At 41.8% G+C, this 18,061-nt stretch overlaps 1 protein-coding gene across 13 annotated transcripts in view; it reads left to right on the top strand.

Moving 5' to 3' along the window:
- Positions 1–18,061, top strand: part of sox6 (SRY-box transcription factor 6) — a 146,828-nt gene that overhangs the window by 33,412 nt on the left and 95,355 nt on the right. For 11 of the 13 annotated variants that reach the window (XM_056745239.1, XM_056745206.1, XM_056745280.1 and 8 more), the window contains one exon: positions 15,790–16,036. In XM_056745239.1, the coding sequence (XP_056601217.1) occupies positions 15,790–16,036 (247 nt within the window). The remainder of the gene's footprint in view (positions 1–15,789; positions 16,037–18,061) is intronic. The other 2 variants (XM_056745289.1, XM_056745270.1) reach the window with 1 other exon arrangement.

Below are 18,061 nucleotides of genomic sequence, written 5' to 3'. Positions count from 1 at the left end.
TAGACATTTCTTCTTAGATCACATGAAAGTATTGATAGCTAGGAAATTTACATAATGTTGGGTTATAGAAAGAACGAGATGCTGGGAAAGAGAGAGAGATGTCTCCAGCAGTTCCAGCCTAATCCCAGAGGAGAGGACCTCCTCCTCCATCTCTGCCATTATTTGATGTAATGAAAGGAGAAAGTGTGTAACAGCTAGATTGTTAATTAATTTACTCTAACAAGATGAAGATAAATGAAGCACACTGAAGGTTGACTAGGCAAAGGGGCCCACTTAGTATTCCCTCTCCCCTCGGCCACTGCTCACATGCACAAAGAGCCGGTCTTATACTAGCGCTTGAGGATACAAATGACTAACCGTCTTCACATCACTCTCGAAAACTTGTTTCACATTTCCCTCAAACTTTCAGATGCATAACGACCTACATTTGAATAAATGAAAGAAAAAATGAAAATAAAATCTCCTTAGTTTTTAATGTGCTGTGATTTAATCCGACTCCAGCACTTCTGGACTGCCGCTCATTTGCCATGCATGCTGATGATTAATTGATATTATTCTCTATGGTTAGTTATTTTGTTTATAGCCATCAGTCACCCCACTGACACTTTTGAGTTTGGTTTACGAGTCATATTTTTTCGACAGCCGAACCGGAAAGTTTAAACCTTATTTATGCTTTAATGTGGTAAACCAACATAAGCATTATGGATGGCTGATTGTGGACCTACATAGAAACTAAGATAAACATAGATAATTCTCTGTAAACATGGGCTCAGATCTTTAGGGGTCTAACACACAGAGGCTAGCTAAGCCTTCTGCGAAAGATGTTCTTCTATGGCCAGGCCCCATTCACTGTATGAATAGTATAGTCTAATGCGGATTGGTGGTTATTTAAGCGGTGAGAGAGAGGCCCAGCAGATACAATAAAAAAAGATAAAAGCCAGACAGTTGTCTTCATCCAAGCCTCTTTTTTTTCAATGGAGGCAGCGTTCTATCAAGGACCTTCTTTGCCAGAAAATTCAGCATGGGACCCGCATGGCAGAGCAGACCAATCACCGTGGCACCCATTCTTTGCACCTTTATTTTTCAAGTCGCCAACAATAGCTTGTTGATTGTGTGGACAACACCAGTACAATTACCTTCTCTGTTGTGGTGGCAGAGCGGCGTTTTAATGTCCGCTCCTCGATAATAGATTCATTATTCTTATAGCAGGGCCTTGGGAGAAGGAATAGCCGCTCCCGGTACGGCATTATTTTGCAAATGTTCGATTAGCTCATCATGAACTGTGCGGCAAGAATCACAGCTAATTAGACAGAGAGAGCGTCGCCGCTGGCCCCTCAAGCGCCTGAGTTAAAAGGTACCACTTGATGGGACAATAATATAAAGAAAGGTGGTAAAAAGAAGGATTAGGGCTGTTGCCGTAGTAACTCCAGCTTCCATCTGTGAGACGAACAATGCCTTCCTGCACCACCTTGGATTGAAAAAATAGGAACGAAGAGTGAGCGCTTTTAAGAGACCCTATTTAACAACAAAAGTGGAATTCGGGCCTGTAGGCTCTTTGGTAAGAGTTGTTTGGTAAGACTGCCGGAGGACAGAAGAGACGAGAGGTCACCTCGTAATCCAAAAACAGAAAAGATTGATGTCCTTCTCAACAATAGCAGTTTGTATTGGGTGACACGTTTGTTCATTGCCGATGAGAAACCCGCAGATTGGTTCTTCTCAACACTTCTTGAAAGGAAAAGACAGGAAGAGCAGAATGAAGGTGTGCGTTTTAGCAAGCTGGGACAAAAGTGCTACACGGCCAAAACCTGCTTATTTGGAGGTAGAGATGCTTCTGCACTGCCCTGATTGTTACTGGCACTTCGTACACTGATAACAAGAGCTTTGACCAGCTATTAAAACATATTTCTCTGAAGTGTCAAAAATGAAAGTAAGTAATTTAATTCAGAAAGAAAATTATTTGTTATTGCTAAAATTAAGAGTCTTTACCAGTATGTTCTATTCATACATTTGCACTTACATCATTGATAACATCATTATTCATTTTTTCCAACACGTTAGTGTCCTTCAAAAAACATTTGTCATGCAGTTAAAGTGAACAAAGAGCCATAAGAGCGTTTTGTCAGGGACAATATGTTGATGATCTACAATGTCTGTCCCTCCGTGTCCTTTCTTCATTTTATATCCCCTATTAGCAGAGGAATAAATCAGCTCACATTAACCTAATTTATGGTTGGGGCTGCTGTAACAGCAGCACAGGTTAATGAATTTGGCATTACTGAGTAACTGTTATTGAGGACTGAGGAGGAGCCCCGGCAGATGGAAGAGATTGTAAAGCTCCCTGCTTTGCATGGCGACTGTTGAGAGACGGACAGGAAGTGAAATTATCAGAACATATCATGAACTCCTCCACCCACCTAAAGAACAATTGTGAGAATATCTTGTGTTGTGTTTGGTTCAGGACTAGCAGGTCATCATTTGTTAAGCTTGAACGATGCTTGAATCAGCTGTAAATCTTAAAGAAATTTTGTCAAGATTATTTAATTTGAATGTAATTTGATTAGGCATAAAAACACACGGACACTCAGGTGGCTTTTTCCCTAACTGGCCTTTTTCAGAATGTTTCCCTTTTTTGATCCTCTCATACTTTCTTTATGAAAAGAGACATTTTTGTGTTTAAAGGTTAATTTCTTAGGCAATTTTTGGCAATTTCGTGCCTATTGGATAGGTTGGAGATATGTACAATATATGAAGAATTTGTTTCCACAATGAGATAACTTGGCGTTAAAAAGTATGAAAAATCATTTTTTATTACGTTATCGTGTTGTGTTTGATAGTTAGCAGTATATTTTGAGTTATTCAGCTAAAATCAAACAAACCAACTGCAGTTGGATTGATATTAATTGGAATGCACAGAATTTTTTCTTTTTTTGAGTTATCTCAGTTTGGAACCAAACTTTTCACATGTGCAGTTATTTATGCGTGTGTAAATGTAAAGGACATATAGTACCCTAACTAACGTACCCTGAATATGTACAGTACTTTAAGATTACTGGCTGGCATCTTTCCCAAAGAATGAATAAGCAAACACTTTTTGAAGATGAACAATTTACTCCTTGTCTTTGACAAGACAAAACAATTGTGATATAAGATCTGATTTGTGCTTTAGCTTGAAATGTCTCACAAAAAGGAGCTCTAAAAAGTTTTATAATAAAAACTTGTGTCTAGCTCTGTTCTGACAAAAGCAGCTTGTACACGTACATTAGTAAATGTCTTTCAAAGTGGACATTCCTGAAAGCTTTTTTCCATTCTCCTGACATCTATGCAGTTTTTGGGTTCGCAATAATACAAAGTGACGTGCCAAATGGTTGAGGATTGGCCTGTACAGCACCCAACACAATAAGCCTAAAGAGAACTGCCATGCAATGACTCACTGGTCCTTCCAACCATTTCCCTCTCTTTGCCTTCATCAGCATCTTTTATTCCTCTCCTCAGCTTTCAAGTACTTCCGTACTCTCTGCCTTGACACAGTTGTGCATGGCTCACCAAACCTTTCAATTTAGATTTCAATTATCATGTTAGTTTTGTGATTAGGCTTGTATCCTCCAGGAATCAAACCTCTCTCTCTCTCGCTCTCCCTCTCTCTTCCCCTCCGCAATCAGATTGGATCTGATGAATTGCGCCTGTAATTACGGAAGTTATTGAATATGCAGATCACTGATGACTAGCGGTGTATCTGTTCATAGTGCATTAACTCTAACTGTATCAAACAAGAGGCTCGTTCAAGACCCACTCAAGTAATGAGAGAGGGCCAGTGGATGCCATTAGCTGTAAATAATAGCAAGCTTGAAAAGGGCGAACTCAATTACGACCTACAGCCCCGTTACGCTGCCTTTGTTTCATTGCTTGAGTGAATACTTTAGTCCTGCGTGTGTGTGGGTAACAAGGATGTGCAAAACTGCACATTTGAAGTGATAGGTTGCCAAAACGAAAAGTCAGTCAGTACTAAGAAGGTCTGTTTTATTTAAAGGTACGCTTCCCCAAAAATTTAAATTATGTCATGATTTACTCACCCTCTTGTCATTTCAAACCTGTATGACTTTCTTTCTTCTGAAGAACCCAAAAAGAATATATTTTGATGAATGTTGGTAACCCATTGACTTGCATTGGTTTTGTGTCTGTGCAATAGAAGTGAAGAATTTTCCCAATTCAGACATGTTTCTGCCTTTTTCAACTGGGTCTGTGGCCAGTCATCTCTTCAAGCATTATGACCAGTGCCGTCATTGTAAACATGCTAAAATTTTGGGAGTTTTGTCCGGTATGAGGTATTTCCCCTATGTAGCCCTGACCACCCTGCTTACACAAGCCATGATGCAAACCCTTAGAATGGGTGTTGGTAAGGCAAAGGCAGGAGGCAGAAACTCAGTGTGGAGTGCTTGAAACATCGTTGCTTGCAAGTCTCCCTGTCTCAACTAAACCTTGGCCTCTGGGTCCACTACATAATCACTCACTTCCACATAAACACACATCTCGTCTGCCCGTGAGGGCTGAGCCGCTCTCCCTAAAGTTTAATAGCAAGGATTCTGGAGTGCTGTAATCTACACTTGACTCCTGAGCTCATAATGCGACATACCACATTACACAGAGACTAAGAGACAGACAGCTGCCCACTAACTGGCCAAGAGATACTCAGAGCCTTAAAAGTAGTTGGCCTAGTGAAGTGGTAGCATTAAATTACCCAACTTGTCAGTCACAAAGTTTAAATAGTTTTCCCTTTTTTTCCCCAAACCAAAGCTGCTGGAGCTAAAGCTGCTGTGATGAAGGAAAAGTTAGTCCAAAATTCTAATGTTATGATTAATTTATTATTTTAATTTGTTTTATGTGTAACTCTTGTTCCTGGTCTGCTACACTTCTAATACAAACAGCCAGGAAGCTCGACCCGAGGCATCCTCTCACAGCAAAAAGCGGTTATAGAACTTTGAATATTGTATGTGCATGCCTCAAGCATTACTCCATAACAGTCAAATGAGCTGAACTGGCTGACACAATCACACTGGATTGAAATTATACAGTCAATGAAATGGACCTGATTTATTTATCATCCCCTCAGAAACGCCTCCTGTTGGGAACGTCTTCTGGCACACAATAGCGCACATACAGTACACACACTCAATTCTGGCTAAATGGCCCACTGTTAAATATTTACCCTAAAACTGTCTCCATTTGCTGTCGACGTGACATCGGAACAAAACAGAAGGAGCATTTGCATCATTATGCTTTCATAACGCTGCATAAAACGTGTTGTTTGTCGCCTTTAAATGCAGCACTTGCATGAATAATGCAGCTCTCGATTTGAAGAAGAAACACTTAGAAGTTGAATTCATAAAAAATAAATCCCAAAGTTAGTTTTTTCCTATGTGATGATGAGAGGAACAGTTAATAAAGTTAAGTGCCGCCGAAGTAAATGAAACGGGCTCATCAAGCCCAATGCTAAATTGTTTAGCCACATGAGCGGCGAGGGAAAAGGCGTTCTTTATGTTTCTTTGTAACTAGCAGATTATGGGGTCTATTTATGCTGTAATTAGTGTTAATTTCTGGAGTTTCCTGCTTTAAATGTGTATTAATGTAATGACAGAGGACGTGTTTGTTTAAAGTGCGTAAGTGGAAAGGCTGAATGCAGGCCATCTGAATATCGCCTCCGTTCCGACGAGTGCTCTAATAACTGGTGTGGATTAATTTACGACCCGATTTGGGAGCACAAAGCTCTGCTTGCTTGCTCGTGTGGACCAAACTCGCTGTAGTTAAGATTCAGACAGGCTTTAGCACCTGAACCGCTGCAGCCTGCTTCAGTGTAAGTTATGAGGTTAATAGGATTGTACTTGTTTACACCCACTGTTAGCTTTACTTGAGGTCATAGAGGTGGCTTAAGCTTGTGTAATTGGCTTATTAAGAGGGCTCAAGTAGCATTGTAGTGAAGAGGTTAAAACACACACGCCGACGTGAGGTGCCACACGATGTCAGACAACATGGGCTGAGCATGGGCTGGCTGCGTGCTGCCTGTTTTTTTAGCCTCTGATAACGGGTGGCTTGCGAAAGATGACCTTTGTCAGTGGCTAGCTATTGTTTGCGGATTGGTTGCACACTCGGCAGGCTGTGAAACGCACATCTGCTACCTCGTACACTGGAGGGAGAGAGATGGAGTGATAAAGGGGAGGAGGCGCGGGAAGAACCATGCCACACGTTACACACTGCCACAATGCGTATCCGCTTATCAAATATTTGTCCGGCCTTCACAACCTGTTTATCTTCCCTCTGTTTGCTTTGCTTATTTAAGACTGTCCGTGCCAGATACAATGTTACCAAATACTGGATGCTAGTTTCTTTTTTTCTAGTCATTCACTTCTTTGTTGTCACGTGCTTTGTGGACAGCATGTGGACATTTTCTTGTCTTTTGCTCTACACTGTAAAAAAAACTTAAATAAACTGTAATATTTCAGCAGCTTGTTGTGTATAAAATAACTTTTTTGTAAAGTAAAATTACTGTAATTTGACATTTACCGCATTTCCAAAATACGTGGAAATTCTGTATAATAAAACATAAAAACTCCGTACAGCTATAGTTTACTTTCATTTTAAGGTTTCTTAGAGCCTCTTTCTGAGCTTGAAAACTGACAAACGAATCACAAGTCACCGTGCTCTCCGTCATAAATACGCTAGCTTTCTGGGTCGCTTTGCGTTTCATGACAAACAAAAGTGGTGTTAATATGCTCCTTGCTCATTCACGCTTCCCACAATCCCTCTGCTGAATGAGTTCAGTCCTTAGCTCAGAACATGTATTTGTTTAATGTGTTTTTGATTGATTCAGTGATGATGATCCATACGGTCGGTATTGAGAACACACGCGTATACGTGCAGACAAAAGGCCTCTTTGTGCTACTGGCAGGCCGCACGATTTTGGGGGAGCAGGGTTGAGATTACACGATTATTTCAGTAGGGGCCCGAGCCAGTCGCGGAGAGCGGTCCCGGCCGCATGGAACGGGATGGTTGTGGTGACCACAAACCACAACAGAGGCTGAATTCGGCCTGCATAGGAACCAAAAAAGCGATGGACGGCAGCCAGAGACAGATACACACCACCCATGTCACAAACTTGTGGGTTTTTAAAAAGAAAGCAATTTAGTTAATGATTTCATTCTGAAAACCCATCATGATGCATACGCCTGACTCTGCCAGGAAAAGAGCGAGGAGAAAAAAAGAGAGACGGAGGGCGATACATCGACGAAGGTGTTAGTCAACATTACTACACTTAGGTTCTGACCGCTTGTGGCTGCCACACGTATCGTGTTACCAGACTGAGTTGACCTTCATAACGCCGCCCGTCCTTGTCCAAACCGGGTTTTTTTCGTTGGGAAATTTTTCCAGTTTCTTGAGAATATCTTTAAGACACTACCATGCTGTTTTATCTGAAACAGAATAGTGTGACTACGCAGAGCGCTGAAAAGCCGGCGGTTGGACACACGGTTTAATAGCAGGACAGAGATTTTCTGTATCAGTCAGCGGCTAAACCAGTAATGTGCCTGCTTTCTGGCCTGGATACAAATCTGCTGCACATTTTTCTGTTCAACCATGCTTGTCAGCTCCTGGTTTTATTAGGCCGTGCTTCAGCGTGTTTCATATTCACTTTGCCGCTTTTTCCTCGCATTTCTCTGTGGGCTGCTCCTCTTTAGACTTACTAAAACACAGCCCCTTCATGTACTTCCTGAGCCAGATTTTCGCGGCAATTACACAGATCGATGGACGGACTCTCGCACTCGTCGTCTCGTCTGCGCTCGTCCTTTTTTTGTATTATCTGTCAGTCATGTGAGGAACTTCTAACCACCTCCTGACAGACATGAGTGCCAGCCGAGGCGTTCGTTTAGTGGGGTGGTTTTATTCAGCCCCCTTTGCCCGACCTGTCACGGTGGCCACACACTGTTGCTTTCTGTCGAACAGGGCGCATGAATTAGTTTCAGAGGTTTAAATCGGCAATCAATGTCACTTGGCCCAACATAATAAGGCTTAATCGTAGATCTCAGGGATGTGTCCTGGCTGACCCTTGTGATTCGTCAGCCATCTTCACATGGCCTCATCTGGGTGGAGCAAACGAACTGGCTCGTTTAGATTTTCCAAGTGACGTGTCGCATAAATTGTGGTTTCTCTCGCAATACTCATCCCTTCCCGTTTATGGAGTTTTCCCTGATTCTCACTTCCTCTCTTCCGTTACATCTCATGTCAGTGGGAAAAAACACTTTTTTGTTGCCTAGACGAGGGAGGAAAGAAGCATGCATGCAAAATAATGCCAGTTTAGGTCACTCCCCTCAAAAAAAAAATCCATGACAAAGAATTGAATGAAAAAAACACTCCCAGAACAATTAGAGGCGGATAACTAATGGACTGGAATTGGAACTCAAACGAAGCAGCGTCAAAGTTAATTCCCTTAGTTTTCTTCCCCCACAGAAATTCTATTTATGAGATGAGAATGAAAGAGAACAAAACAGCTTTTCTTTTCATTAGACGCTGCAAATTTTCCAATTTGGTTGACTAGCGACTGGTAAAAATGCATCCTATATTTGGAAAAGAAAAGAATTGGGGGACAGTGGCTGGAGAAAGCAGGGCACTGTGTGCCGGCATTCCAGATGTCCAAGCAGCAGTTGTACCAGCCCAAGTTTTTCTGGGCACTGAGTGCCAATGATGACCTCATGAGCTCCAGACTGAAGACTGTAAGCACACAGTTCTCGCTGACATTGGCTTGAATAGCCCTCAGCCTTTCATGCCTCCATTCATTCTCTGCAGTCCTCTGGCGGCAAAATTACTCCCTCAAAATTAGCCATTGTCCCCTTTTTTGGGCCAGTTTGGAAAGAAGTTTTTTTTGTCGTTACTTGTTTCCTTCATTAACAAAAAATCCCACCACCCAACCCCCCTTTTTGAGCATCTCTTTGAATATATCTATTTTGTTGCAAACCTGCAGAACTGGCCCCCTCACTTCCTCCATCTTCTCTTTGCATTTTCACTCTATTTTCTCTCTCTCTCTTCCTTGCTTCGTAACTGTTGACGGTGGGAGATTTTACACTTGATTTGTTGACTCTTGCTATAAAGTCCACGGCTCTGAAGAAAACTATCTTTATTAATGACAGAGAGGACCTGTCCTTGAATGGTGCTTTGTTTACTGTTTTTCCAAAAAGGGGCCTCGACTATATTTCATCTGTCAGAGTTGCTTTTCTTTCCCCCAACAATGCTTGATTGTTTCCACAAAAGAGAGACGGAGAGAGAGAAAAGGGGAGAAAGATAGAAAAAAGAATTCAGGTTCCACAGACAGGAGAATTCTGTATTATATTTTCCTGCCAAATTCCGATCTCTGTTTTCCTTCCCCTGCGCTCACAAAGGGCTCATAACTTACTGTCAACTGTGAGGGAAACCACAAAGCTCCACTGTTGCTCAGCAAATAGCCTGACGGTTGCTTGACGGCTTCACTGGCTGTAAACTTTGCTAAACTGCGGCATTGATACCAGGCACTTTGGGAACTGCATCACGTAGGGCCCCAAACTTCTGCACAGAGAGAGATAGAAAGACAGCAAGCCGCGTTCTCCTGTCTGAGTCTTTCTCCGGCTGCACGGGGACCAAAAGGAGACGCGTGCGGGAGCGAGACGGCGTGTGTGAGCGGAGGAGCTCAACAGCTGCTCCGCCAGTCGCGCATTACTGTGTCTGTATGTGGTGTGTGTGGGCGACGGCGTTCAGCGCGGTGGATGTGTCCGTGCACAAGCTTTTGGTTGTGCACTTGTGTGTGTGTGAGAAATTGTGGAACAATTTTGGGAAGTGTAATGCCATCCAGCTCAGAAGTGGTGTGTGAGGAACACAGAAGATCACAGAGGGACAGTGTACAGTGAGTGTAAACTTACCTGATACACACACATTCACACACTTATCTCTCACTCACATTGAGGACAGTGAGAGGGACGTTTGCTAATATTCCATTTGAATTGACCAGCTATTCAACTACGAAATAATTTCTTAATTCTCAGAATTTTTTATGCAGAATAATGCAATCTTTGCTTTTGAAAATACACTTTCTGCTTGGTTTTCTCCTTTAAAAATTGTCTCATTCTTTTTCTCGTGTTAAATTGTGAACTGAGCTACAGATGTTTGAAGAGAAAAAACTTTTTAACTTGATCCCTGGCGGTAAACATTTGTGAAGTACAATAAACCAAAATCTTTGTATATTTTGTAATTCTTTAAGGCAACTCTGAATGCAAGTCTTTCTATGAATATTAAATGTCTGCTATTTAATTGTGGCAGCTAATGACAATCCAATAAAATATTTTTCAACATTTTTATCATGCTATTTAAATAATACATTTTAAATCATTTAAAATAATAAAAGCATTTTAATTCATACTATTTTTAATGGAGTTGTTTTTCTTATTCTAACAAATTTAATACTAACTTGTTTAAATAACTCTGTAATGTCAACTAAAAATACTCATAACAACAACAACTCATATGTCAGTTATAGCTGTAGAGGAAGAATATCTTGCAAATCAAATCTGTTAATTTTCTGCCTGTAGTGTTCTGATTAATGGATGTCCAGTGGGTTTATCTGAAGTTTCAATCTGAAGTGCAGTACAGAGCAGATAAAATAAGTAACAGCTTTCTGATCGTCTTGTTGAGCAGCACTTCCTGCTCACTGGGTCAGAGAGAGGATGTTCTTTCCTTCTAACCCATCTGAGTTCATGCATGGTTAGGCTGCACAAGCACAATGAAGGTGATAATTCGAAGGTGCTAAACAGCTACAGCAGGTGATCATTTTCAAGCCCAGGTTTCACAGGTAACAGAGGGTTGATTAGTGTAGGAGGTGAGGACCATGAGAATCTGTGCTTTGTCATCTGTGTGATTTACAGTCAGATATACAGTCTGCTCATCCGTTTTACACTCTCCATAGGACACGTGTTCATATTGACTGGAATACTGACAGAAATCAGTGCTGTTGTGTTTAGTATCGATAAATGGAGTATTCATTTTAAGTATCATACTGTTCTTTACTATAAGTATTAAATAGGTCTGCTTAGTAATTGAATGCTTGCTGACCATTTTGACTGCAGCAGGTGCTGTTGTAAAAGAAAGTACTGAACATTAATCATCAATCTATACTATTGAAGTGTGATCTGAAGAGCTTTTTTTGTTCACTTGTTTTACAATTGTTGGGATTTTGTTGCTGTTGTATGCTCAGTTATTTTAGTGCCACAGATTGCATAACTACCATAAACACATGTTATTTTGCTTTGACACATTTACTCTCCTCAGGGAATAACATAAATAGTTACTTGTTTTTCATATTTGGTATGTATTTTTTCTCAATACACTTGGAGGAAATTAATTAAAGTGTGTTGTTTCAGATTTTCTAAACTCTCATTTATTCTCATAAGTCCCAACATTTTTAATAGCAACCTTTAATTATGTTCTTTGCCTCTATGAGAGTTTTACGGTACTGTAACTTTTATCGTTTAGACTTACCTCTATGCCTCTTATTATATTTAAAAGCCTGCGAGTTTGCGTGAGCGCACACGTGTGTGCTCAGGCGTGTGTATGTGTGCCGTTCCCCGTGGAAACTTGAAGCCCTGTCATAAAGCAGCTTTTGCCATTTTCAGCTCACCCATAGTTAGCTGCTTTAACAATGGTCCCCTTGTTTTCCCCTCTTTTATTTGATTATTTCTCTTCATATAGGTCTGGGTGGCGGTGCTGGAGAGCAAACTGGCCCTCTAATATTTCCTTTCAGGAGTGACTGGTGATTTAGGGGGTCTGCTGTGCCTGTGTTTTTTTTGCGGGGGGAGTGTGGGGTGACAGTGGGTCGGGGCCGGAGTGACACCATAGCTCAGGAGTTACTTATCACCATTGTCTATAAAAGGGCAACAGAAAGACATGGCAGAGACAGAGGAGCGGGGGGCTTCTAACGATTGAGAAGGGGGGAAAGTGGATATCCCAAGACACATGGCCCCCGGTCATGAGACCCCCTAAGGAACACCAGCGCTGGGTGTTTTTTGTGTGTGCGCGAGTGGGTGGGTTAACATCTTGTAATGGCACTAAGCAATTAAATAGGAGTCTGTGCGTGATGAAACATTAGCAGTGGCAACAGTTCATGAGTCGAAGCATTCCGTGCTACATGAGAACTCGTGGCGAGAACTTAACTCCTAATCCTCATAAACGTATTGCAATATTGTCAGCTGTATATGGGGCCTTTCTCTAGCGTCTCTCTCTCTCTCTCTGACTGACTGGGAAATGGCAAGCTGTGCTGCCATACACTTATTGATTGGTTTGGTTTGTTAGCTGTCCATTGTTATTGTGTAATCAGGCCTGAGCTGGAGAGGACTGACAGGAATTCATATGAGGCCACTCTGGCTTAGTTGATATATTCTCTGCTTAATATGCACAATGGGCAACGGATCGGACTTATTTACTGGAGAAACAGATTTAATTATTAAAAAGAATAAAAGGAAGCGCTACCGTGGCTGAGAGGACTCTAACGGGCGCTTTTTATGTAAAGCGCCCGACGGATTGCAATGTAAAGTGAATTTAATTTGATGAAATATGACGCCGTATCTCGCGCTGGAGCTATTTTACACGTTGAGCAGCTCCTCCTCCGTCACAGACCACATAGAACTGCATTCTTGTTTTATGGCTTGTAGGGAGGAATTAAATGATTTTGGAGTGTGTTTTAGGAAACCCCATCTAACAGCAGCCCTGTTTAATGTATTCCATCTAAATGGCGTCCACATTGTTGTATTTTCCAGTGTCGCTGGAGCTGTGGGTGCCGATTAGCCGGGTGGATGTGCCGAGGGGCTTGGCGTTGGGTGGGGGGATTGTTATGGTTGGGGGGAACAGTGTAAAACCCATGAACCCATTCTCAAGTCTCAGCACTCTATGCTGGCTGTGCACACAAGCTGAGACGCCCTCCGAGCTCTCCTAATGAATTATTAACTCCAGCTGACAAATACTGTTACGGGGCCCTGGCTCAGATCTGTTGCGTTTTCGAATAAAATTGCTCTGGACACATGTTACAAGAGGATGGAGTCAGCCTCTCGCTCTCTCGCTCTCATGCCTCAGCAGTTTGACTGATGGCTGGAGACTAGAGGGGAAGGTCTGGGAGACTGAATATTTTAGAGGTAAAATAATACCACTTGATTTACTGTGTAATACAAAAGAAGTGCTTTGTTTCACTTGCACTCCATTGAAGATGAAGGTGGGGTGGGGGTTGTTGTGCTGGAAGCTCCGGCTCTTTGGATCCATGAATAAAAAATAGGAGCAGAATCACAGATCTCCCTCATACACGGAGTGGACGTTCTCCTCCTCCTGCCTCTGTCCTAGTGCCCCTTCCGAGCGACGTTCCGCTGTCCCTGAACTTTGCACTTAATTTTGATTTTCAATTAACGCTCTACAATTTCAGAGATTGCTTTCTGTTTGATATAATTACAGGAAACAATTTATTGGCTGATTAAAATTGAGGGCTTGGTCTTGTTAAGAAAATAAGGGCGAGGAGCGGTCTAGGTCTAGGTCTCCGGTGCCTTCCCCAGCGCTAACTAACAGATTTAGCGTGTTTGCACAGCTGCGGTAGCCTGCTTGATTAACTTCCATTCACTTCCATTGTACGTTTCTGGTTTTGCCTCAGAACTGATCTTTCATGGATCCTTGTATTTAATTTTTTTAGTTAGCATCATAAACAGCCATGCTATATCAATGGCTATTACCGTGATTACAACAAGTGTGAGACAATATGGCAACTCAGGCTTTTTTTTCAAGCTCACTTACTGAACTACATTAAACAATTCATATTGAGAGTGTAAGCTGACTTAAGTGCTCAGCCATGTGTGCAAATTGATGGCACGTCTTCAAATGAAGCAGTCATACTTTAAAGGGCCGGAGAGCAATTGGGCCTGACAGCTCGTTGCAAGCCACACATCCCTCATGCGCCCGAGTGCACGGCCGCCGCGTGCACGTGAACAGATTAACTCACAGTTTGGTGTTAAAATAATCTCTCCCGGTGTCAAATTTGTTTTCGTCCCACGATGAGCCCCATGCTGGAAACTTGGCAGGGTTGGGAAATGGAGTTCTGGAGGCACCTTGGGCTGCCTTCATTACCCAGCCTACCTCTCTCGTATCTCCCAGCAGTGTCAGTGGGCGGCGGAAGGACATTAGCTCACCTGCAGCCCTTGACCTAGAATGCCCTTTGTCCACGCTAATGCGGCTAGCAGCTGCGTTTTGGCTTCCTCTGCTGCAGTATCTCTGCCATGGTCTCTTGAAGACTCCATGGTCACTTCAGACCAGTATGCTCAGAAGATCATTCATAATATTTCAAGTGCAGAGTGTCAGGCCTGGATAACTTTCTCAGAGCATACAATGCAAAGGCCAGTTGATTAGTTATAACAATGAATTCCTTTATCTCTCAGCACCCTCATGTCATTAAAACCATTATTTTCTCTGCAGAACACAAAAGGAGATATTTTGATGAATGTTGGTAACCAAACAACATCGACCACTACTGACTTCCATTGTATGTCATTGGATTATTTTTGTGTTTCAGAGAAGAAAGATTCACATACAGTTTTTGAATGATAAGAGGGTGAAAAAATGATAACAGAACTTTTATTTTTGGGTGTAGTATCCCTTTAAGGAGTAAATGAGTGTTAGTAGACACATTTGGTTGGTTATATTGAAGTACTAAACAAATCTTAAATAAATTAGCAAGGAAAGTTTTCTTTTCATTTTATAAAACCACACATGACCCATTTCTGTATGTTTGTCCAGGCCGGTTTTATGCACTTACAGTATGTAATTTCTGTTTGTTTTTGCCCCTGCCATGTTGTGTTTGCTTACAATTACTCTATTATAAGAACTATTAAAACTAAAAAAGTATTATTGTTTTTTACGTCCTGGTTTGAATCTTATACACTTTTTTAATCAAGTTTATTTTACTGGAAAAAAGCTTCAGCTCTAAAATGTCAATTTTCTCATTGGTGAGCGTGAAATGGAACTTCGCAATAAATTCTTGCAAAGTCACTTCCCTTCAGCCACAATACTAATCTATTCCAATGAATCCTTACAATTGCAAAAGCAGAACAGCACGATTACACACAAACCTGACAAAATGAAGGAAAATGACACATTTGGGCATTCATGGACTTAATACGTATGTAATGATTGAAATCCCGTTAAATGTTAGCGTCTGAACGTCACAGCTCTTTTTGTGGTTGGTGGCAGGGTTAGCGCTTTAATAAGAGAGCGTTACATGGTATGGTAACCCTCTTAGCGCGGTAATCAGGCTCGGGGCGGGGGATCGGGCCTCAGGCAGCTCTCCAGACGTAGCTCAGCACGTCCATTTACATTAAACAAAGGATTAAGAGGGAACCCAGTGCTTGTTGTTTCTCCTGCGCTGAGGAAGAGCCTAGCACAGAGCCATTGATAGGATCTTCCCTGCTCTGATACCGGTCCAATCCTGGGTTTGGATGGGCGAGGAGGTTCAGAACGGCAGCCAAGTTCATATATTTGTGATGTGAGAGCCGAGGCTGGTGCGAGTGAACTTAAATGCGCTGGTGATACAGAAGAAATAAAACATTAGGGTTCTTTCACTCAGCTCCAGCACTTCCTGTCTTGAGATATCAAAGCCCTTTGCCACTTTTTCTCCGGGCCTGGAGTGATATTGATGTGTTGCCACACACCTGCTTGAATCCATCTTGTGACACATATTTTTTTATTCTTTTCTTTCAGCAGAATTATGTCTTCCAAGCAAGCCACCTCTCCGTTCACCTCGAGCCCTGACGATGGAGAGGACGGAGTGAATCAGGAGCATATGTCCTGGGAAAAGGAGGAGAACTCGGAGTTGCTGGCCGCTCCTCAGCTGCCCCTGCACAATCTGCTCCACAACAAACCTCCCCCGGAGGAGCTCCAGCCAATCAGCAGCAGCATGCCGCCCGAATCCGACTGGGACACCCTGATGTCGGCCCAGCAGCGCATGGTGAGAGCTGTGCACAGCATAGCTGCCAGCGATGTGCTCATTTAGGTTTTCATAGCTAATTTTAGTGTGCTTACATAGGCTATGTGTAGTTTTTTACCCTTCAATGAGTTGAAGATGAAAGATTGCATTATAAAAGACACTTGGCAGGTTTAAGTCTAGATGATTCGTCTTGAACTCTGACGGTTCCTTAGATATTTTCCAACAGTGATGCTTCACGCACATCTCAGTCTTACGACACAACAGTTCTGTCGTGACCTTACATGCGAGTTAAACTCCATACGTATGCCACTGTGTATTCTTTTAAAAACACACACCAAGAGCTCCTGCTTGGGAGAATACACATCCCAAGGACACAACCAGAACATAGCGGGCCTCTCTGGAACACTTTTGAATGAAGACTTAAGACTTTGCCTTTTGCCAAGCTCTTGGCTTTGAAGTCGAAGCCCCTACAAGTGCCTGGAGATCCCTCACACTGTAAAAGTGCAGAAGAACAACGTATTGAATTTCATTTCACGTCAGAGCAATTTTATGAATCTATAAATAGAGACACAATGAGAACGAATGAGCGGGTGTGGGAACAACCCCACACACCCTTCCTCCCACGACTCAGCGGTGGTCTCGACAGACCGTGAGGCATAGGGCCCAAACGCGGGGCTGACAGTCACTTATTGTTCAGTGCTTGTAAAAGGGAATTATCTATTAACCCTCCCTCCCTTGTTGTTGGCCTAGAGTTAGGTGACAACGACAGGCCCGAGGTCTGGACTCCAGACACTGACCCCGCTTTAATTAGCCAGAACAAGGACACTGACAGAACCAGTGTGGAAACTCTCAAGGGCAAAGCCACCAAATTCTGTCAAGGGGGAGTGAATGTAGTCACTGTTCACTGTATGTTTTTCAGCAAATTTGCAGAGACTTCAGATTCCATTTTAATGTTTAAAATTTGCTTTAGGAGATAGACAGAAAAAGCAGACAATAGTGTGGCCATTTGTGTGCAATATAAACTCAGACAGGTGGCTTTGTAACACTTTTCAGAGGGAGCTAATGTAACTCATCATAGTGGTGTCCTAGAGGGGCCAGGATTCATTAGCTTTTATGGTCCTGTGCTCCCATTGTCCTTCTGGTTGTGTTCCTCACATGTTAATTCGAAGGACCTCAGTATTGCTCAGGTGGTTGTTTGGTATTAAGATAACAGAGAGCACTTGTGATAGGTGTATTTAGAAAAGTGTTTCAGAGAATGCTGTATTGCCTTTGGTCGTATTTGATTTTTTGGATATGATTCTCAAGAGATTTTATTGCATGAGAAGAGACTACTGTTTAATTTTTAACTCTTACAGTATTCACTTTATTTGTTTTGGAGGTTGGCAGTAATATACTAAGATTGTTGTTATTTTAATTTTATGTACATGTTTAGCTTGTACAGTCTGTGCAAATAACATTTCAAAGCCCACATATTATGTTTTATTAATGCTTGTTTTTTACAGTTATTTTTTAAGAATTGTATATAAAGTCGGCACACCAAAGCTCAAAATATGTCAATAATTTCGAGCACACAGGCCCTTCATCATAGAGTCTGTATGCTCGAAACGTCATGCACCATGCAAAACAATTTTTTTTAACAAAAGGATTTTTTTTGGAGCTTTGGTGTGCGGACTTTATATACAATTCGTTATTAGTTTTTTGGTTGAGCGCCAACTGGAGGTTGATGTGCGTGCTTTTATCTTATTTTTATACAGGGATTTTATAAATAAAAATCAATCAAATTTGTGTTATTAGGCCATAAATTGTATGTATATATTTGGAAGATAGATTTTATATTTTGGCAAATCTAAACCAAGTTTATAACATTGTAAAGATTTCTTTAAAAATCATTTCTTTGACGTGTTCAGTAAAATCGAAAGAACAGGAAAGCTAAACAAAGTTCTTTGCTCTCATGTAACGTCATCGTTTTCTGGGAGGAAAATTTTATAGAAATCTTTTTTCATGAAACTTTCTGATGGGTCAATTTCAGCAGCACAAATACCAGTT

The sequence above is a fragment of the Triplophysa dalaica genome, chromosome 1, assembly GCF_015846415.1.
Source record: "Triplophysa dalaica isolate WHDGS20190420 chromosome 1, ASM1584641v1, whole genome shotgun sequence".
NCBI classification, from domain to species: domain Eukaryota; kingdom Metazoa; phylum Chordata; class Actinopteri; order Cypriniformes; family Nemacheilidae; genus Triplophysa; species Triplophysa dalaica.
This window is presented reverse-complemented; position numbering and strand designations above follow the sequence as displayed.